Consider the following 22,711-nt stretch of genomic DNA (forward strand, 5'->3'; position numbering starts at 1 on the left):
ATTTTTACTTGCACAATCTATAATGTCATTTAAGGCTCTGTTAGGGACAAGGGGATGGGTAATTGGGAGAGTTTGAGTGAAACTTCCCCTTTTCTCTCTCCCCTGTCTCTGCCAGTCATATTACATGTGGTCATCCTTTAATTCCCCAATTCCTGAAGCACTATTCTGATGATTATTAAGTACTGTGGGGCTACCAAAATTTAGGCATCTTCTCAAAGTTTTGATTTAACATTTTCTTATCTTGCCGTCCCTGCCACAACCCACTGTATACTTGAGCACTTTCTGCAACTTAAACCAGAAGCAAAGTCCCCAACTCTTAGCATCATTTATACTGTCTCAGTATTGGTTTTATAAATCTGTGTGAAGAAGGTGATTATTCAAGGGATGTGCTGAGGTCCTCTGTTAATTCACTTTGATACAAATTACTTTCATATGTCCACACAGCCATGTAGGAACTTTTTCCTTTTCCTCATTTTGAGATAAAAACCACTCAACTGTCTCCTCTCCTGTCAAGTCCCTGGTAGACTGTGAGTAGGGTTCAGGGTTTATGGTTAGTCCATGGTAACCTTGTAGGACAACTCCAAATAGCTGAGAAGATTCTGGTAGCTTGACTGTGGAAAACAAACCCCTTTTGCACTAGCCATCATTAGATCATCCTGCTAATCTTTATTAAAGGCTTAGCATGTGTGCCAGGCACTGTCTCATTTAGTACTCACAACATCCTACTCAATTAGGTATTTGTGTCAGTTTGCATTGCCTAGAATAAGCTGTGATAACAAACACCACCGAAATCTCAGTGCCTTAACAAAACAAAGGTTTGCTTTCTGCTTTGCAGTGGATCAGGGTGACCCTCTAGGGCAGCTGCCCTCCATGTGTTGGCTCTGTGATCCTGACTGCTTTATCTTGTGGCACCTCCAACACAGCACCTGTTCCCATAATTGCTGCAACAGAGGACTAGTGTCTCACCCTAGCAGTTAAATGCTTTGGTCTGGATGTGACTCATTTTACTGTTGCTCACAGTGCGTTGGGACTTATCACATGGATCTGCTAAACTGCAGAGCAGACTGAGGGAGATGTAATTCTCTCCTGTGCATTACAGGAGAGGAGAACTGGCTATGGTGAGCACTGGCAGCCTCTGCTGTGGTACTGTTCTTATCCCTGTCTTACAGATGGGGAGATTGAAGTTTAGGACGTTGAGTAACTTTCCTTAGGACGCAAGGTTCGTAGAGTTTGGAGACAGGAGCTCAGCCTCCAGTTCTCAGGCTCTTCATTGCTATGCAAAGTAGCCTCTTCTTGATTATTCTTCCTGTTTAGTAAGGTGCTGACTGTAATCTGTAATCATGGAATATGTTCCAAATGGTGAAAAAATATGACCCAAAAGGCATCCCTTGCTTGGTATTACATAATTTGGTTCCTTGAAATAGGTTTCTTGAAGGAGTGTTATTTCAGTGGCAGATTTGGTGTTTATTGCTACAAGACATAGCAGTCACTTGCTTTGATTAGTTTAAAACTCACATTGAGTTTGGGTTTGTGATAGGCACTGATAGTTTCCGTTCAATTGTAAAGGGTCATTAAGTTTTACTGTAGTATCTTCCAATTTTATCTTCCGGAAAAGTTAGAACTCCTTTGTTGTATACAAGGATAAACTTTTGACACTTTTGTTGCTTACTTTAAGTTAGACTGAAGTCTTTTACCTGATTTGTACTCATATGTACCCCTTATTATCCCCGGGGTGGGTGGGGCGGAGGAGGGGAAGGATTGTCTAAGTTATCACTTGTGTAAAAGATTAGCACTTTTTCACAAATATAAGGCTTTCTCAGTTGTATTTTATAAATCCTGACACTGCCTTTTACCTCTGAGGGTTTAAGTATACTCAGAGTTAATTCTGAATTTTCTTCCTTCATTTAAAGATTTATTAAATAAAAGTTATTTGCAGTCAGAATATGTTGAGTAAGAATGAGGGCAAGATTGGGCCAAACTTAGAGCCCCCACTTAGAATTTTCCAATTTGTTGCTTGAAATCTATTAGCTTAATGTTTGATGACACAAACCTTGAAGGCCAAAGAGAATGCTCTCTGAGAACCTAATCTGATAGGCTATGGTAGTCCCATCACACGCAGGGAGTTGTGAGTCCATCCTTAACTTCTCTAAGAGTCATACCCTTACTTCATGGATGACACGTGCCTGTGTGTATGTGTGTGTTAACCTCTAACCCCTAGCCTTTCCCATTTCGGTAAATGTCACCACTGTGTACAGTTGCTCAGGCCAGGAACCTAGAAGTCATCCTTGATTCACCCTTTTGCCTCACTCTTCAACATAATCCATCAAAGGTCCTGGCAGTGTGGCTCCAGTTTCACTGCCTGTTCCCTCCATCTCTCTGCCCCTACTAGACCAGGCCATCTTCAGCCACTCACCTGGGTAATACAATGGTTTTGTCATTGGTTTCCTGACCTCTTCTCTACTCCAGTCTCTTTTCCCACACAGCAGTAAGAGTAGTCTTTTCAAAATATCCATCAGATCATTTTGTCCTCCTCCTTAAAGCCCTCCAGTGGTTTGTTGTACATAGTACCAAATTCAAAGTCCCTATACTGATCTGTAAGGCCCTACATAATCTAGTCCCTGCCTACTCTCCATCCTCATCTCACACCTCTCCCCCTTGCTTACCATCTGTCCCTCAGCCTCGCTGGCCTTCTAGGCATTTCTGGACCATTTCTTTCCTGCTGCAGGAAAGACTATGTTATCTCAAGGTCTTGGGTTCCAATCAGTCTGTTATTCCCCTTCCCCTTCCCATGGCTGTTCCTCCTCATCTTTCAGGATTCAGAGACTGTTCCCACCATCCTGTGTAAAGTATGTCCTGTCTATTAATTAATTAACAAAGGAACCAGCATATAGTAAAGTAAAGCTGGTTCAAGAAAGTATAGGAGAGTCAGAAGTATTTATAGTGATGGTAAGAAAGAGTGCTGGAATAAGATTGCTAGATTACATATAAAATTGATTAATACCCAACAGGGCAATAAAACTGTAGCTTGGTTATTATACTCTTTTCTAAGATGAAAGTTATTTGCATTGCTATTAGATAGGAATTATTTGTTAGCTAACAGTTTTCTACAAGTTAATATCTACCCCTACAGAATTGTAAAATGCCTAATCAGGAGTAAATAGTAAGTCAAAACAAAAGTGCATATCCCTGGGGAGTTAGGTAATCCTGGAGGTACCTGTTAGGAAATGCTTCTGTGTGACAATCCCCTCCCTGCTTTAGCTTTATTGTCTCTCCGGATCTGCTCCCTCATAGCATTTATCAGAGTTTCTAAGTATTCCTTTACAGACTTGACAACTTTTTTGTCTGTCATCCTCACTAGTGTGCAAGCTTGCCTAAGGGGAAGGGAGGAGGATCTGGTAATCCCTGTGGGGTATTGTGGGCACTCAGGGCATGTTTGTTGATATGACCGATGTGATATTTTTTCCAGAGTAACTACAGGAAAATGTGTGGCGATGGCTTCACTTTGGAATTATAGAACATTATGTCATTACTTTTTGTTAACCTGTAAGTAGCTGGTATAAATGAATAGGCAATGAAAAGTAATGGGAAGAGAAGGGAGCCCCAGGAGCCAAGAGTGTTGTTGTGGTCGTAGCTCTGCCACCATATTGCTGCATGACTAAGGCAAAGCCCACCTTCCCCTTCCTGGGCTTAGTTCCTCATTTGTGAAATGTGGATATTCTAGCAGATTTTCTCTAGACTATTTTCCAGCTCTGAAATGCCAGTTCCATGTTGAATATTCAAACCTACAATAGAAAGAATATTTTAATTTTCAGGATGATAGTGTAGCCTAGTGGCTAAGAGTATGGGCCCCAGCAATAGACTTTCTAATTTTGAATCTTTGCTCCATCACCTTTTATTTGTGTGCCCTCAGGCAAGTTTCTTAATCTCTTTCAGCTTCAAAGAACTCACCTGGGGAAGGGGTATACCAATAGTACCTGCCTTGTAGAGTTGTTGTGAGAATAAAATCAGGTAAACTCTGCTATCTAATATGGTAGTCACTAGCCACATGTGGCTGGCTGTTGAGCACTTGAAATGTGGCTAGTGTGACTGAGGAATTTTAATTATTTAAAATTTAAATAAACGCAAGCACTGTAAAATATTTTTCCATTAAATGCAACTTTATTGTTTTAGTAAGATTACATTTCACTTTAACCATTGCATTGTGTAAGACCGGGATTAGCAAACTTTTCCTCTAAAGGGCTAGGTAGTGAATATTTTAGGCTTTGTGAGCCATATGGCCTTTGTTGCAACTACCCAGCTCTGCCATTGAACTGAAAGCAGACGTGGACAATATGTAAACAAAGGAGCATGACTGTGTTCCAATAAAACTTTATTTATAGACAATGATGTTTGAACTTCATATAATTTTTATGTCATGGAATATTTTTCTTCCAGTGTTTTTCAAACATTCAAAAATGTAAAACCTATTCTTAACTCACAGACTGTACAGAAATAGGCAACAGGTTGGATTTGGCTCATAGGTGTCCCCAGTATAAATGAATTCATGTCCTTAAAAAAGCAAAGGAATGTTCATAGCAGCTGTATTCACAGTGGCCCCAAACTGGAAAGAACCCAAATTTTCATCACAGGAGAATGGATTTAAAAAATTTCAATATATTCATAAAAATGGATTATTTCATGGCAGTGAAAAAGAATGAACTGTGTCTACATAGAATGTATTGGGTGATTATCACAGACAAAATGTTGTGAAAGAAACTATTCACAAGGATAAATGCTGGATTTATTCCATTATGTGAAATTCTGTAATGGTAAAGGTAATCTATGGATTTAGAAATTAGAACAGAGGTTCCTGAGTGGGACAAGGGGAGAGGATTAACTAGAAAGGGATGTGAAGAAGAATTCTATATGATGGAAATGTTATCTTAATTTGGATGTTGGTTGTGTGCATATAGATACATTTGTCAAAACTCTTCAGATGGTACACTTAAGATCTATATATGTAAATTATCCCTCCATGTAAAATGCTCCTTACATAATTTGGAAACAAATCAATTAGTTGTTGACATTTAATGTTATAATATTTGTTGGTAAAATCCAGATTTCTGGCCACAATGGTTCACATTCCCTCATGGCAGCCATCAGCTAGAGCTGTGCTGCTTTACTAGGTAGCCAGTAGCCGTAGTACTGTGGCTACTGAGTGCTTGAAATGTGGCGTGTCTGAATCGAGGTCTATGGTATAGGTAAAATACACGTGGGAGTTTGAAGACTTAGTCTGAAAAAAGAATATAAAATCTTTCATTAATAATTTTTATATTGATTACGTGTAATGATATTAGGTTAAAATTTATTAAAATTAATTTCACTTGTCCTTTTTTACTTACAATTTTGATAACATACACATAAAACACGTACATACACACAAAAAATATAAAATTTAATGTCTTAACCATTTTTAAGTGTACAGTTAAGTAGTGTTAAGTGTATTCACATTGTTGTGCAACCAATCTCCAGAATTTTTTCACCACACCTTGCAAAACACCTTGGCACCCATTCACCAACTCCTCATTCCCCTTCCCCTCAACCCCTGGCAACTACCATTCTACTTTCTGTCTCTGTGAGTTTCACTATTTATTGATCCCTCATGTAAGTGAAATCATACAGTATTTGTCTTTTTGTGACTGGCTTCTTAACTTAAAAAAAAATTTGTAATGTAGCTACTACACAATTTACAATTATGTGTGTGGCTTGTATTATACAGTCGGCCTTCCATATTCACAGGTTCTGCATGCAAGGGTTTAACCAACCTTAAAGGTCTGTGATGGTTGTGTCTGTACTGAACATGTACAGACTTTTTTCCTTGTCATTATTCCCTAAACAATACAGTATGACAACTATTTGCATATCATTTGCATTGTATTAGGTATAGGTAATCTAGAGATGATTTAAAGTATACAAGAGGATGTGTGTAGGTTATATGCAAATACACCATTTTATATAAGGGACTTGAGCGTCTGTGGATTTTGGTGTTTGAGGGGGTCCTGGAACAAATCTCCCACGGATACCAAGGGACAACTGTATTTGTAGTGGACAGTGTTGAAGGACAGTGAACAGCAGCTGCCATTTTAGATGAGACACGAGCTCTCTGCCCAGCCCCAACCCTCTCTGTTGTCATTTGCCATTTGTTGTTACATTTATGCTGCTTTTGTTTTTTCTAGTGGATTGAGGAAATTGAAGTGTTTCTTATATTCATGTCTCCATCACACGTGGAAAAATAGGATTTTTGCTTTACTTTTTAGAAGATCACATGTTTAAAAAAAGAGACAGTTTTCTTTGTGGAAGGGAAAAATAGTCATTTATATTTAATATACAAAGCATTTCTATGTTCAAAGAATACAACTTAAGATACCATTATGAAACAAATTATTGCCTTGCATGGCTGTACTCATTGTCTCCTTGGCCCCTATAAACATTTAATTTGAACTCTTAATTTGTTTCCTGTGTGTTAATTAAATTCAATTTGGGAGAAAAGATTCTAACCAACTACTACAAATGGATCTTCTCCTGTGATTACTTGACATACAACACTGGATAGCACAAACTTTATTGATTAATCTTCTAATACAGTTTCACTATTGGATTTGGTGTATGTATGACTAGGAAAAAACATATAGACTGAAAATTTGCAAACTAGTTTTACTTTCTACTTTTTAAAAGCTTGCAACAGCTGAAGGGAATTAGCACCCTCATTAAAGTTTTCAATGATAGGAATATTATTATGTCTTGTTACGATTTTGTTGAGTGAGAGTTATTTAAAACCACATAACCAAAGAAAGTCTGAGAGAAATTCAGCTGTATTTTGCCTTTTCTATTTGGTGGCTGTCTGGGAGAGATAAGTTCTTTCCCAGGTAAACAGTTCTGGAGAAGTGCCATAGCCAGGGAAGGAGAACATGTGAAGTGACAATGTCCTGAAGGATATCTGGAAGCCCTAGTCTAATAGTTGATATTCATCATACTGTGTTCATATTCCACTGTTCTTGGAGTTATCTGTTGAACACCAGTAAGGCACTGGTCATGGAGCTTACAAATGCTGAGCATTTACTTCCTCAAATAATGTTTGGAAGTAGAGTCATCCTCTCGTGGTCAGATCAGGGTGCAAATTATTTTATATCATCTTATTCCATCTTTTTACATTCTTTTTGCAGACTGGGCTGAAACAGATACCTTTCTGAGAAGAGAACCATAGGATTAGCTTATATTTGATTGACTTGGAATCTAGATTTTCTTTTCTCTTGCCTTTTTTCTTTTGAAGCCCTTGTTCTGCCTTGAGTGCTGGAGAGCTGCTGAGGTTGGGACACATTAAAACGTTAAAAATGGCGGTCATCCTCTCTTTAGAGGAGAGTCTTGGTTTAATTTTCCAGATTGGTAATTCTATTTGTGTCTCTTGGGCCCTTGGCTGATTGATCACGCAGGGATTTGTCATTTTGCCTACTTCTTTGAATCAAATGTGGACATAGCAACTAAAAATAAACATGATGTGGTTATTAGAGAACCAGGGGCTTTCTTTGCCTGGGGAGCTAGGATACTTGCTTGCTGTTGCTAAGATGTTTTCTGGCTTTAGCACAGCATCAATCATTGGAAGTGCAGCTGTGTGTTTGAAATAGAGAGCTGATGGAAGCACAAAGGCACACTGATGAGTATTATCCCGAACAATGGATACAGATGCAAATCGTTATGCGTAATCCATAATATTATGCCCATTTTTGGAGTTCTTTTGTGCTGTGTGGTTGTGCGTGATTTGCTATGCTGAGAACTAGAAGTGTGCCAAAGCATCATTACTGTTTTCAGAATAGTTTTGTCAGAAATTCAAAAGATAAGTATATCAGACTGTTGCATTTCAGCTCTTTCTAACATTGGGAGTGTGGCTAATGATTTCAACAGTAGAATCTGGCTGAACGTTAGACTGACTGCTCTAACTTGATACCATTTTCCTTATTCCATTATGAAACAACAACTGGAGATTGAATGTGAAAATTCCTTAAGGAATGACATAGGGTAAGACATTGTTCTATCCAGTAAGTTTGCCCTAGGAATGAGGCAAACTGTAAGGCAGCAGTACTTGGCACTGGTTACGAGCTAGCTCTGCCATAGGTGAGCTCTGTGATCTTGGGAATGTTACTTAGCTCCTTCTTGTCTATTTCCACATCTGTAAAAGAAGGCCCATGATAGTCTTACCTTACTGAGTTGTGAGGATTAAATGAGTTAATACTTGCAGATCTTAATACAGTGTCTGGCATATAATAAGCATTGTATAAGTTTTTGCCTGCTACCATTTTTCACTTAATATTGTATTTATACAATGTCATATCCTTTTTCTTCGTGCTGGACTAAGAGCGGAAGCGGGAGATCAGTCCAAAACCTGAATTTGGTCTGCGATGATTCAACAGCATTTAAAAATGTTAAGCTGGAATACCTTGGTAAAACTGTAGCATTTTTCTTTTATCATGACCTTATTATAGGAGTCCTCATTGTGTTGAAATAAAAATTTAATCTATATTTAGTGCTCTGGAATTTTTCCTCAGAAGTGATTCATCTTTTGGCCATTGAGTTCCCCTTTTCACATTTTAAGATAAAGTCTCACTTGAGCTTCTCTGATTCTGGTCCTAAAGAATTGCCGCTGCCTCGCTTTATGATGTCAAAGACTGATGGTGAGATACGATTTGGGAACCCGGCTGAACTGCTTGGAACTAAGATGCAGATTCCATATTTAATCACGGAAAAAAATACCTTCAAAAGAATGGACGATGAGGATAAACAGGTAAACAGTTGGATCAGGCATGTCCATTTGATCTTGACCGTGAAACCCCACGCAGCAGTGCCTCATATCTGCTGTCAAGCTTCCAGCAAATCTCACCATCTGGGATACAACTACAGACTTGAAAGTGAGCCAGTCAAGTTTCCTTGTAGCAAAAACAAGAGGCTGACGCATAGGAATTACCATGAGCCCCCCATGGGCCCTTTAGAGCCTACTTTAATGTAGAATTGTGTCTAAAGTAAGGCTACTGATTTAACACACTTATCTGATTTCTCTAATTGGCATTTCCAAATAGGTTCTTTGAAATGTAACTTCTAGGAGTTTTTAATAGGTCTCCTCCTCCAAAAAAGTCTAGAGAAAAGGTTTCTCTGGGTAAATATATTTGGAGAATGCTGCTTCATATCCTATTCTTCGGGGAAAGGCTACATCTTCAGTCTTGGAGATTCACAGCGCACATTAGAACATTAAAGGCCTTGAGAAGTCCTGTAATGAAGAGACCTAGAAATCTGCATTTACTTTCTTGGAGAGCATGTTTGGAATGCCATCTTGGGAAATGCTGCTATTACATATTTAGCAGGTTAGGAACAAGAATAGGGAGGATGAGCTTTTAAAATTAGACCACTAATTGCAGTAGTCAGGTGGTGATTGGTAGAGACAAAAGTATAAAATTCCAGAAGAGTGAGCCTATCAAGAAGAGATAAATAATCTTACACATTAGTAAACTCTGAGGGAGTCAAGGTACAAGCTCATACTTGTAATAAAGATGCAAAAAGTCATAAGAAAAGTCAAATTATATTCGATATAGTATTTTCTATAAGGCAAAGAGATTTGTTATATTTAGGAAGATGAATCAAAATGTTTTTAAAATGCAATAAATATTAAAGGGCAGATGTTAAGTCAGAAAACTAATTTACGTGGCTCACCCATACTGCTGGATATATGAGGTGTTGCTGCAGAAGTTTTATATTTAAGTGAGGTGTAGTATGTCCTGTTAAATAACTCCATGTACTGTTGCTTTCATAGTTCTGATACATTTTAAACTAGTTCCTCAGGGATTTATGTAAAATGGAGTATAGAAATCTTTAGTCAATACTCTTTGGCATGTGTTCCCACTGGCATTTGGAGAGGAATGAGATTCCACTATCGGAAGATGGGTGATGCCCTGGGAACTTGCCTGGATGCATGATTGAGGACCCATCCTTTCACTTCAGCCTGGTTTAATGCTAGGCCCAACCGATCTGTGGGTGTGACCTCACAGTTAAAAGCAAATATTCTTTTCTTTTTCTTGAAGAAGAGTAGTTGATAAGTATTTCAGATTGCATATATATGTTTAGACTAAGAGCAGCTGTATAGTCTCTGTTGGTAAAAGTACTGTTTCCTTATTACTTGGGTACTCCAAAGTTACCACTCTATTGGTATATTAAAAAAAGGAGGAAACCCAGTAATAGAGTAAGATTGCTTACCTTGCCTTGGGTCCTACATAAAGTTCACATTTGAGTTCAGATTCAAATTGTAGCTCGTTAAGGCTCCATTCTAGTGTTTAGGAGTGGGCTAGTTGGAGTGGTTTGCCCATAATGAATTGTTTTGCAATCTCGGTGTAAAAAAAGAAAAAGCTGGCATTTTACTTTGGCATAATAAGCTCCAGGAATATTTAGCATTAATCATTTTGTTTTTGAGGAAGATGAGCATTGAGCTAACATCTGCCGCCAATCCTCCTCTTTTTGCTGAGGAAGACTGGCCCTGAGCTAACATCCGTGCCCATCTTCCTCTATTTTATATGTGGGACGCCTACCACAGCATGGCCTGCCAAGTGGTGCCATGTCCACACCCGGGATCCGAACCGGCGAACCCCAGGCTGCTGAAGCAGAACATGCACCCTTAACTGCTGCGCCACTGGGCCAGCCCCAGCATTAATCATTTTAAATATTTTTTAATATCCACATTTGCTAGAAGACTTGATAAGTGTAAATCCAGGAAATAGGAGCCTTTATTAATGAATGAAAATTTATCCACAAAGAGATCAAGATTGGGGAGTATGAATGTTCTTTCATGTGATCAACGTCCTTCATTTCCTGAAGGAAAATATTGGCATAACTGAAAGTGTTTCAGTCTTGTTTTAGTAATTTAGGTGACTGAACCCCGTTGAGACTATTCTCTGGGAGACCTTTGAATCCTCAGGTGCTGCTTTTTAACCAAGCTGCGTTTTTGAGAAAACATTTCCTCCATTTGTTAAATCAGCCAGCTCACCAGCAGTAGAGTTACGTTATACTTCATAACTGCAGCTCAGAGCGCCAGGCTTCTTGAGTGATCGCCTCTGAACTCTGCTCTGGTTCTTTGAAGCAGGAAACACAGTCTCCCACGATGTCACCCCTCGCTTCCCCTCCTTCTTCCCCGCCTCATTACCAGAGGGTGCCCTTGAGCCATGGCTACAGCAAACTGCGGAGCAGCACGGAGCAGATGCATCCAGGTAAGAGGCAGTCTCGGGGCCAGATGTCCCAGGCAGCGTCTTCGAGACTCAATCTATCAGGCAGCCATGCCACCAGCTGCTGAATCTCCTGACGTAATTACCTCTGTCTTTGGAAACATGGCTCAATTTAATTGTATGCTCTTAAGGTTTTTTAAAAAAATAAAATTAAATATATCTTAGTAATGCCTTGTCTCCTGTCCTACACACTAGTTCATCTTTAGACTTGTGAGCAGCAATTTAGATGATTTAATCCTTCATATGCAGATTTCATTTTACAGGAACATGGCATATTAAGGGTTTGTATTATTTTGGAATTGTTATTCCTTTCTGCAAACATACCAAACATATTTATATAATAACTGCTTTTATGAAACTACTTAAGAAATATAACTATGCAAAAGCAAAAGAGTTGATGCAACCTTTAAAGACTGATCACACAAACGAAAATATTTAGCTCTTATGTTTAGGAATAAGAATAAAGGAAATGCTAGGGGAAGCATTTTGCTGAGAAGTGTGTTAAGTGCCTGGTTGTAGGGGTGCCTGCTTGCTCATATTTGTACTGTGCTGGCTGTGTCAGTGGTAAAATACGTTTGTTGGTTCTGAGGATGACTTGCAGAGTTGGCCGCCCAGGCTGCAGTGCTTAAAGCTCCATAAATTCACTGCAGCATCTTGTCCTCCTGGGGCTCAGGCTCCTAGTTTAAGATACGACCAATTTAAAGGTATTCTAGAATTGGATATTCGTAACCCCCCCTTTTTATTTTGTGGGCCATGGCTGGAAAGACCCAGTTTCTGCAGGTTTTTGCTGCATTGAAAGTAGTGGTGACTTCTAGAGGGACGCAGATATAAAAATGTGTGCTAGACTGGACTAAAGAGAGGCTGTAATCTTGCAGAGAGAAGCATATGTGACATAATGGAAATGTCTTGTGATTGGAATTAGAAGATGTGGGTTTATGTGCCTAGCTCTGTGACCTTGGGCAAGCAATTTAACTTCTGTGAACCATGATTTCCTTTCTTCTTTTAAGAGGGATGTTGTGAGGATTAGTGAGAACATGAGTATAAAATTGGAAATTAAGTCCTATGCAAATGCAAGATAATGTTGTTAAGGGATAGTAACAAAAAAATCACTCCCCTGCAGCTTGAATGTCCCATTGGTGTCTGAAATGAAATGGGGTTGAGAATTCTTATTTTCCTCTTATAGTCTCTCCTGCTTGATTTCCCTATTTTTAGAAGTAGGGGTTTTGATTCCTAATCTTATTTGGGTTTGGAAGGTGGAGTCCTCTGCATAGCATGGTGCCTGTTTTTTGGTGTTTGATTCACAGGTGAGTCATGTTTCTTCTGCTGAGTTAGCCTATCACCAAGTTCTACCCTATCTTTTTTGATATTCCTTAAAAAACTTGCCTGTACTTGCTCTCTCTACTTCATGCCCCATTCTCTCCTCATTCTGTTCAAATTGGGCTTCTGTTCCCCCAGTGGCAAGCAAACAATCTGCTTCTCTCAATCTTTCTTGACTCCTGGCAGCCTATGTCAGGGTTGTCCATGCCTTCCTTCTTTTTCATCCTTTTTTTAAAGTGAGGTAAAATTTACGTATGATAAAGTGAACACATTTAAAAATCTTAAATTTGAGGGCCGGCCCGGTGGCACAGTGGTTAAGTGCGCACGTTCCGCTCCGGCGTCCCGGGGTTTGCCAGTTCGGATCCTGCGTGTGGACATGGCACTGTTTGGCAAGCCATGCTGTGGCAGGCGTCCCACATATAAAGTAGAGGAAGATGGGCACGGATGTTAGCTCAGGGCCAGCCTTCCTCAGCAAGAAGAGGAGGATTGGCAGCAGTTAGCTCAGGGCCAATCTTCCTCAAAAAAAAAAAAAAATCTTCAATTTGAGTTTTAACAAATGGATATACCCAGGTAGCCACCACTTTGATCAAATATAGAACATTTCCGGATGTGAGGGCTATCTGGCTGTGAGATCTGTTACCCCATTGATCGCCAGGGTTGATTTAGCTGATCTGGCTGGCTATGTGGGTGTCCCATTCCTCCCTCACTGCTCCATGTGTGTCCTTCCCAAAGATGCACGCTCGGTTGGAGAGGATGACCTTCTTCGATAGAGGAGGACCATTCTTCGGTCAAGGGTATATGAGTGGCTGTGCTCCCATGACAGAACCTCCAAACAAGCTCTCAAGGTCCATTTGTAGGAGAATGTAAAGTGGTCAAGCCTCCAAGACTCCAGATACATCCAAATGAGGTGCTGCATGTGGCAGTCTGCCTTTCTTTAAAAAAAAGAAAGAATAAAACATTTCCATCACTCCAGGGATGCCCCTTTCCAGTCATTCCTTGTACCCCAGTGCAAGCACCGTTCTGAGTTTTATCACCATAGATTAGTTTTGCCTCTTCTAGAACTTTGTATAAATGGAATCATATTGAATGACTGTGGTTGAGATTGATCCACATTGTTGTGTGTATCGGTAACTTGTTCCTTCTTGTTAGTACTGTTCCATTGTATAATGTACCACAGTTTGATGATCTATTCTCCTGTTGATGGACATTCGGGTTATTTCCAGTGTTTGGCTGTTAAGAATAAGGATACTATGAACATTTGCTGAATCTTAGGGTAGTTATATAAGAAATTGCCAAGAGTTTACAAAATGGCTGTATACTCCCACTGGCAATGTTTGAGAGTTCAGTGCTCCTTGCCAGCAGCTGGTACTCTCAGTGGTTTCTTTTTCTTCAGTGTTTTTAATTTTCCATTCTATTGGGTGTGAAGTGACATCTCCTTGTGGTAACTCTTTCAATCTTGAAACATTGTTTCCTGAGTTTCTGTTACCCCTTCCTGGTTTTTCTCCTATATCATGCTCCTTAAACTTGATGAGCTGCTCTTCTTAAAGGTTTCTCTTTTGCACAGCATACCCATGAAGAGGAGTCTGAGTGGACAGTCTCCTGTTTCTCAAGGAGCTGAGTTTTCTGGATCTAGTTATCAGTTAGGAGGCTGTTCGGTACCTGTAGCTGGGAACAAGGTCATTCATAAATAAAATGTTTATAGGTATTTCCATTTAGACTTCTCCATCTATCTAAGTCAAAGGGAGGGAGAGGTTTTTTCCTATCTGCAACTTGGGTCCGTCTTGTGATTTTTGCTTCTTCTTAATACTATTCACTTCAAAGCTTGTTCATTCCTGTTTTTTTAACGTCTGTAGATTTTCCCCTGAAGGATTTTCTTTACCTCTCTGCTTCCTTTTCTGTCTTATATCTTTAGGTCAAGAAGTAAGAGAAGCCCACACGTCTTCATTGTCTTTCCCCATGTTTTTAGAACTCAATTTCTCTTAAGGCTTTCATGTGTTTTTCCATCTGTTACTTAACTCTCCTCTGTTGCCTTCAAAATGCCATCAACCCATCTGAAGAACCCAGGATTCTCTTTCCTATTTCTTTCCTCTGTCTTCCCTTTGATCTACACAGTAACATATCTAAAACCTGTTAAACCTTAGTGACTCTGGTATTAAGCATTCTAGAGTTATTCTTAATTTATGAATTTATGACTTTGCAGAAAGCAATTTTGCTGCTGGGATAATTTTCTAGGAATACGTTTTTCTGGGGTCCTTTCCCTGTCCAATATTCTGCCATGATTCCTGGCTAGTGGGGCATGTGTGTGAGTATGTTTTAAATCAGACTGAGCATCTTTGGGCCAGTCTGTGATTCAGAGTCCCTCTTCAGCTTCTCCCCTGGGCTCCTGCTAATATCACCTGCGGGAGATAGCTATCACTAATGTTCATTGGGTAAGACTTACGCGCCATGCATCATGCAGAGGTCTTTATGTGCATTATTTTCTTCTTACCACAACCCTCAGAGGCAGATACTGCTATCTATATTTTTAAAAAAAGTTTAAATCACAGTAATATATGCGTATAATTCAATAATACTTAAATGCCTATAGTAAAAACAACTATTCTCCTTTCTACACAACCTGTTTCTGATCTCTGGAGGCAACTACTTTCAATTCTTATACCTGTTTCTTCTGATATCTAATGTCTTATCTCAAAATCAATATGTCCGTTCTGCTTTTTCTTATACACGTTATTCTCATGAATCACTTCTAACTATCTACTCAAGAGCATGGGCTGTGATGTCAGTCTCCTGGGCCTAAAGATAGACTTGGTGGGCCTACATTTCTCGTTTCTGTCCATTTCTAGCCTGTGTGACTATGAGTATTTTTCTTTTCTGAGCCTCAGTTTCCCTTATCTGTAAAATGGAATAATCGCTGCCTCAGAGGTTTGCTCTCTGGATCAGATGAGAGGTGTTATGCAAACATCTGTGCCTAGCACAGATCTTGGCATATTGTAGATGCACGAATGTTCCTTTTTATTTTCTTTTGTGTTTTTACACTCTGATACCCGTTTTATTTTTGAAGCTCTTAAGTGTTTTGAAAGTCACTCTGGATGTCATTCACTGGATTGACTACAGTCTTTAATGTACAGTTACTCGTGGTCTCTGTTCCAGTTTGACACTGAATCTCAGAGTGGTAAAATCTTTAGGGTTTGTTTTATACTTCTCCCCTTGGAGAAAGATAGTATTTCTAGTTCTTTATTAAATCTCTCATAAAGGAACCTAAGAATTATTTATTTTGCATTGAGTTGCATGTTTTGCATTTTATTTGGGAGGAGGGAGGGTAGAGGTAATAAGTAACACCTGCCTTTTTACCTCCTGAGTTCAGATCCTCTTGAGGAATGAGGCAGGAATGAGATGAGGGTGGCCTGAATATCAGCTGTGGTACTGATAGAGCTGATTGGAGCACGTGTCTTAGATTTGTGACCAGATGGGCTTCAGGCACTCACCTTTCCAGTCACAGGCAAGTGTAGCCAACCCAGGCTTCCCAGAGGAGTAGGAAGAGAAAATCTGCTGTGAGTCCAGGCCTCTCCAAAAATGACCCTCCATGCAGCTGAATCTTCGTTTAAGCCTTACTGATGAGACGTGTCTGTCTCTTCTGAGGGAAAGCCCTTGTAGGTGAGGGACTGAAGCCAAGGGCCAGATGGTCTTCCCCTACATTTGTCCCTCCTGGGCAGTAGAAGCTCTCTCCCTCAGAGGGAAACCAGAGGCAAGTGGGGTAGCTTCCCAGGGAAAGCTCATGACCACTAGTATGCCAACCATGGTACAGTTTACTGTGGTTCAAACCTTCCAGCATGAAGAGCTTAATTCAGCGTTCCATCAAAATGGAATGATCTTAAAATTTCTTCTCCGAAGGCAACACCTGACTACCAGCTGAGACTTATTTTTTAAGATTTGGGTTATGTGCTCTCTGTGTGTTTCTTTTGCAATTTTTATATCTTTATCCATTCTTAGCAGGGTCTGAATGTTTACTTAATGGTTTGGCAGGCAATAATTTTGATATTTTAATGTATTTTAACGTGTTATAATGTTGTTTTATCCATTGCTTGGAGGAAATACTAAAAGCAGATGTGAGCTTAAGAGTGGTTTGTTGTTCTTGATGTGCTTTTGTTATACCTTCTTTATTTTAAAGAGAGAAAACTATGCTAAATGTGACACCATAACAGGCTGCTCTGCTCTCTCTACCTAATTTTATTTATAAGGAATCTACAGGAAGAAAGCATTTTACTTATTTATATACTTTCAAAAACTCAAACTGTTAACCCATGGAGATCAGAAATGGTTTCAACTTGGGTGATAATTTCTCCTTTCTGTGAGAGCTGAATACTCTCTGGTTATGTTGAACTGTTTTCCTACGGTATTGGCAAGGTCATTATTAAGTGTTCTGAAAATAAAAGGAATAAAAAATGCATTCATTTTTGTAGCTTAAAACTTTTTAAAGGTAGCAAAATTACTTTTAGTTTGGTTATTGAATGATAAAATAATAAATATAAAATACATTTATTTCTTTTTGTACTCTTCTCTACTTGGTTTTACATTCTTTCCAATGAGGAAAAGAAGACATTGCCATTTAGTTTTCAAAAATAAACGAAGTAAACAATGTTGATTCTTGGTGTTCAAAATGCGTGTTAATTTTCTTCTTTGTGTGGTGGAGGATGAATGGAAGACTTTTAAACAGGAAGGTATATATAGAATTTACCTTATATTTAGAGTTTGAACGCTCATAACATGGCACTTTTCTAACTATTCCCGTTGTTTTCTATCCCAATTTAGGTTCTCACATTCCACCCTTACAATTTATTCCTAATCTTAATTTGATGTAGATATTTTCCTGCCTTATCATGAATTGGTTGAATGTCTTTAGATTGTTTAAATTGTACCCAAGGGCACCAAGGTTTGTTTCTTTGTCCTAGGTGGCCCTAAGCATATAAACGCTGATTCCTTTGCTAATTCTTCCCTAAAGAGCAGACACTGTATCAGTTTGAGTGTGAGGTCATAATTTTTGGGTGAAATCTTTGTGTACCATGCTGACTTTCCCTGTTGCTGTTTCAGCTCCTTATGACGCTAGACAGCCTCTTGTCCAGCCTGAGGGAGCCTCAACGGGAGGCCCAGGAGCCAAGCCCCCTCGGCATCAGACTTCCCTTATCCGGGTAAGTGATGTTGTGGGGGTATGCCAAGGGAAGACTTCGGGGACATGGCTTTTTGATGGGCCTCCTTTTTTTTTTTTTTTTTTTTTTTGCAAAGGTGTAAAACTGCCCCTCATGCAAATATTGCATTTCTTGTTCTGTTGCTTGTATGTTTTCCTAATCTTTTCTCCTATGTGTATTTCTACTCCTTCTCAGTGTCTCTAGACTAATCCAGGCTAGTTCTTGGTCTTTGGTATGTCTAAAATGCCCTTCCACCTTCATCTACTTAATCACTAGGCTCCTCCTTCAAGAGGGCTTTACTTTTTGCAAAACGGCCTCTTATCTCTGCCTTATTCTTTATTATTACGCATTCAGTGCATTTGTTTTGTGCCTCCAATTACATTATAAGCTTTTAGAAGGCAGAGGTATTTCTTCAGTATTCTCTCTCAGTGCCTAATCCAGTGCTGTGTGGGGAACAGTTATTTTACAAGTGACAGCAACTACTGTTTCCCATATGTAATAAATACAAAAGAAATATGGCAGAAGTACCAATGATGTCTCGGTTTCTCCTGGCTATGCTACAGCTTAGGAAATTTCAGCTTCCCTTTCTCCAGTGTTTGCCTTTGGCTAAAGAGCTCTTCTTTTTTCTGTGTCTGCAACTGTTATCTTGTGTAGTATCTCTGAGTGCTGCACTGAGGAAGTCCTACTCTCAAAAAAGGGGGTGTGTGTGTGTGTGTATATGTCTGCATAAGAGAAGTTATGAAAACAGTACTGTTTCACCCTAAAGACAAGAGGAAGTAGCGTGGTTTGTATAACATTTCAGTTGCCCAGCTTAGAAGAAGGATCATTTATGTGCAGGCAGTTCTACTCAAAATAGAAGGGTGGTGTCAGATACTCCCATAAAGGAGTGGCTGGTAGTCTCGAACAGAATAAAAAAAGCTAAGCAAGATCATGGTGTTCATGGAATACCCTCCAGGAATGGGGTGCTGTATTAGGCATGGTACAGAACTTTATCTTCTAAGTTGATACTCTGTGTGCAGAGAACTTTCTTAAAGATAGTAATTTAGCCATCTGCTATGTATTTATATTGAATACTTCCTACAACCATAGGATCTAGGTACTGTTTTATCTCTTAGTACAGATGAGTTAACTCTGACTGGGAGAGGTCAAGTAATGTGTCTGAGGTTTCATTCTTAACTAGTAAGGTGCAGAACCAGAATTTGAACCCAGGCCTGCCCAATGTCAAAACCTGCACTTGAAAATACTTTGCTATACATTAGAGTCCCATATTAAAAGGAGGCTAGGTTCTAGAGTTTCTGCATAAACAAACATTGAGTGTAGTAAAAAAATATTCCTGAAAATCCCTTCTTGGTACCACATTGGAGAGCCAAGATGCCATTCTCTCCCAGGTCCAGTAGAGCTCAGTTTTACCCCCAAGTTGGAACAGACAGCTGTTTCTTCAGCTGAGCCCCAGATGTAGTAGTTGGCTGTGTTTTGAGGTCCTGTGGTACAAAAGTATGTGTCTTTAAACATAAGAATTACATCCACTGTTGAGTGAGGATTACATTAGGAAAGGTATCGGAGGGACTGGGGTTCATTTAAAGAATCTCCGGGGTATGGGTGTGTATGTGTCTGCAGTGTATGTTCTAGTGCTGTGGAGACCAAATCCTGAATGGTTAGAATGATGGTCAAACAAGGAGTAAATCGTTAACTTTACAGTGATTGAATGGGGCTCACTGGACCCTTTCTACCTATTTGCCTGGATAGGATGGTCATGGACTCTTCCATGGATTGGTGTCCTGTGACTTCTCTTCTAATCTTTAGGTCCATTTTTCTACTGATAAACATGCTTCTTGGGCACTTCACTCAACTAATATTTACTAAATGCCTATTAAGTGCCAGGTACTGTATTAAGAATACAAAAATGAGGTATAACACTCCCATTCCCTGCCCTCATAGAGCTTATAGGCTGTTGGAGGAGATGCAATTAATCAAAGCATCACAAAGTAAATATATAATCATGTGAGGTGAATAGAAATTTCGCCATGCTTTGAGGATGAAAAATTGGGAGGGGGAGTTATGACCTGGCCCTGGCAGACAGGGTCGTCAAGGAAGGCTTCTAGTGGGGAATAAATTTGAGTTGAAACAGAAAGGATTCATAGGTGTTAACCAGGTTAGGGGGTGGGATTGGGGGGAGTAGGCAAGAAGATAGAGGGAACTGCACATATCAAGACATGTTCTAGGGGCCGGCCCTGTGGTCGAGTGGTTAAGTTCATGCGCCCTGCTTCGGTGGCCCAGAGTGTTGCCAGTTTCGATCCTAGGTGTGGACCTAGCACCGCTCATCAAGCCATGCTGAGGCGGTGTCCCACATAGCAGAACTAGAAGGACCTACAATTAGAATATACAACTATGTACCGGGGGTGGGGGTGGTTTGGAGAGGAGAAGAAAACAAAAAGATTGGCAACAGATGTTAGCTCAGGGCCAATCTTTAAAAAAACAAAACAAAGATGTTCTATGTGCTTAGCATTTTATATACTTTGTCTCTTTCCATGCTCACAGCTATCTTACGAGGTAATTCCTGTTATTATCCCATTCTTCAGATGACAAAACCTGAGGTTTAAAGGCCTTATTTAATTTGCCCAAGATCACAGTAGGAAGTGGTAGGGCTGGAGTTCAAACACTGGACACAATTCCTTAGTCTCTGGCTCAGGAAATGGATGGATGGTGATGTCATCTGTTAAGCTAAGAAGCCCTGGATGAAAAACTGGTCTTGGGAATATTGGGGAAGGATCATGAGTTCACTGTTGGATGTTTGGATTTGAGCTTTGGAGATAGCCAAGAGGAATGTCAAAGAGATGGTAGGATATATGGATCTGGAGCTTTGGAGAGAGCCAGGGCTAGACATAAGTATTTGGCAGCGATTGGCCATTAGAAGGACTTAACGATATAGTGCAGAAAAAAACCAGACAGGTTCTCGCCCAGGTCCGGTCAAACTCTATGTGACCTTGGGCAAGTTCCTTCTCTTTTCTGTAACATGAATGACTTGGAACGGATTTAACAGTCCATTGTAATAATATGCAACAGTCCAATTCCCTTAATGTTTGTTTGGCATCAGTGGAGGTTCCCCCCTCTTGTTTGGAGCATTGCCTTCTGTTTAAGATGAGAGCAAGGGGCCTTTCTTGGGACAGCAGTCTGTGGTTTTCATGGCTGATGTGTTTTTCTTTCTTCAATTCTTCAGTTTCCTTCTAATGCCTGTCAGCGTGGTTTGGCTGGACTCCATGTCTCAGAAGGCAAAATGCCAACCTGAATCAGTCATGTAGATGAGGGGATTTGAAGTGAAGGTTCTTGGTTGTGTGGATTGGGCATGGTGCTAGACTAGGCTGGGGTGACTAATTCCCCTCACGTTGCATTGTTAATGTATTGTTGGCAACGTTGCTGTCTTCTAGCTTTCTCTGTGGCCTTGTATTCAAGTCCCTGCCTGATTGGAACGAGGATGGCCTCTGCGTACCCGGGGAGGCTTTTAGGGACCCTGGCCAGTACTGTTGTAGCCCATGGGCTTGGCATTTTAGAGGTGCTTATGCTAAATTCAGCACCCAAATATCAGAATGAATAGTCTTTTTGCTTAATATTTTTGGAATTTCAATTCTTTTGTTCAGGTGTTGGATGTTTTTCCGCTTGAAATTTCATATACTGAGCATATCCTATGTTGGTGGGTGGTTGACAGTGGTTTGTAAAGAAATGATGTCTTCATTCTTGCTTCATCTTGTATCATGTGTTTATAGGTCATTTTATTGTTTACTTTTCACAAGTTATCCTAATCATGTAGTCATTGGTAATTTTGCTGGTGTAGGATTTAGAATTGCCCTTTCTGCTCCCACTATGCTCCACTGCCTCTGGTTTCGCCATGGTTGCCAGAAACTACCTTGTGTTAAGCCCTTGTCTCATTGACCTCTTGGCAGCTCTTGACTCTGATCACCTTGAAATGCTCTCATCGTTTGGTGTCCATGATGCCATCATCTCCTGGTTTTCCTCCTGCTTCTATGACTACCTCTTCCTAATCTTCTTTTTCAATTCTTTCCTTGACCTGCCCCTTATATATTGGTTGTTCCTAGGTCCAATTCTCACTGTGTTACTCTTTAGCTACATGGAGGCTGATGACCACATATCTCCGTTTGCCAGACATCTTCACTCAGGTGTCCTATTGTCATTCCCACATTGTCTTTCCCACCAAACCAGCTTTCACCCTTCCATTCCTGGCTCCATCTACCCATCAGCACAGGTCAGAATGCTGGTCACTGCCTTTGACTCCTCTATCACCCATTCAGTTACCAAGTCCTGGCCATTTCACTTTCTACATGCCTCTCTGTTCCCCTGCACTTACTCAGTTCAGGCCATCCTCTGTCACTGAATGTGTTATATCAGCCTAACTCTTCTTGCTTCAGATCTTTCCCTCTTCAAATCCTTTATCCTCCCTGCAGACAAAAATGGTCTTCAAAACACAAATCTAATCCTCCTACTCCCTTGATTGAAACCAGTCACTCTGTCCACTGCTCTCAGCATATCATCCACGTTCCCGAACGTGGCTCTGGGCAGCCCTGGTGTTTGGCCTCTGCTTACCTCCTCAGCCACAATAGCTCACTTCTTCTCTCCCTCTGTACTCCGGCCACGCAGAGCTACTGGTCGTTTCGCATGAGGTCAGTGGTCTCTGTGTGGGAACCTTACTCTTCATCCTTGCTCTTGCCTTCTGTTTTCTCTTTTGTCTCAATTCATCTATGCTTATTTTCCATTGATAACATGAAGTATGAGAATTTTCTAATATTTCTTGTATATGTATAGTTTCCATTTTTTCATTCTTAAAAAATCATTTGTTGCTCCTCTGCTCATTTATCTGTGAAGCCCAGTCAGAAGGATGGGCGTCTGACCTTTACTGGTTTCCAG

The 22,711-nt window shown here is 40.1% G+C and overlaps 1 protein-coding gene across 32 annotated transcripts in view; it reads left to right on the forward strand.

Moving 5' to 3' along the window:
• Positions 1 to 22,711, forward strand: part of REPS2 (RALBP1 associated Eps domain containing 2) — a 247,307-nt gene that overhangs the window by 99,935 nt on the left and 124,661 nt on the right. For 19 of the 32 annotated variants that reach the window (XR_011434850.1, XR_011434849.1, XR_011434851.1 and 16 more), the window contains 3 exons: positions 8,667 to 8,815; positions 11,153 to 11,279; positions 17,700 to 17,797. Coding sequence is in view for 28 of the 32 variants with exons in the window: in XM_070257713.1 (XP_070113814.1) it covers positions 8,667 to 8,815; positions 11,153 to 11,279; positions 17,700 to 17,797 (374 nt within the window). In the remaining 4 variants the exon portion in view is untranslated. The remainder of the gene's footprint in view (positions 1 to 8,666; positions 8,816 to 11,152; positions 11,280 to 17,699; positions 17,798 to 22,711) is intronic. The other 13 variants (XM_070257704.1, XM_070257705.1, XM_070257721.1 and 10 more) reach the window with 2 other exon arrangements.

Source organism: Equus caballus, chromosome X, assembly GCF_041296265.1.
Source record: "Equus caballus isolate H_3958 breed thoroughbred chromosome X, TB-T2T, whole genome shotgun sequence".
Classification (NCBI taxonomy): Eukaryota; Metazoa; Chordata; class Mammalia; order Perissodactyla; family Equidae; genus Equus; species Equus caballus.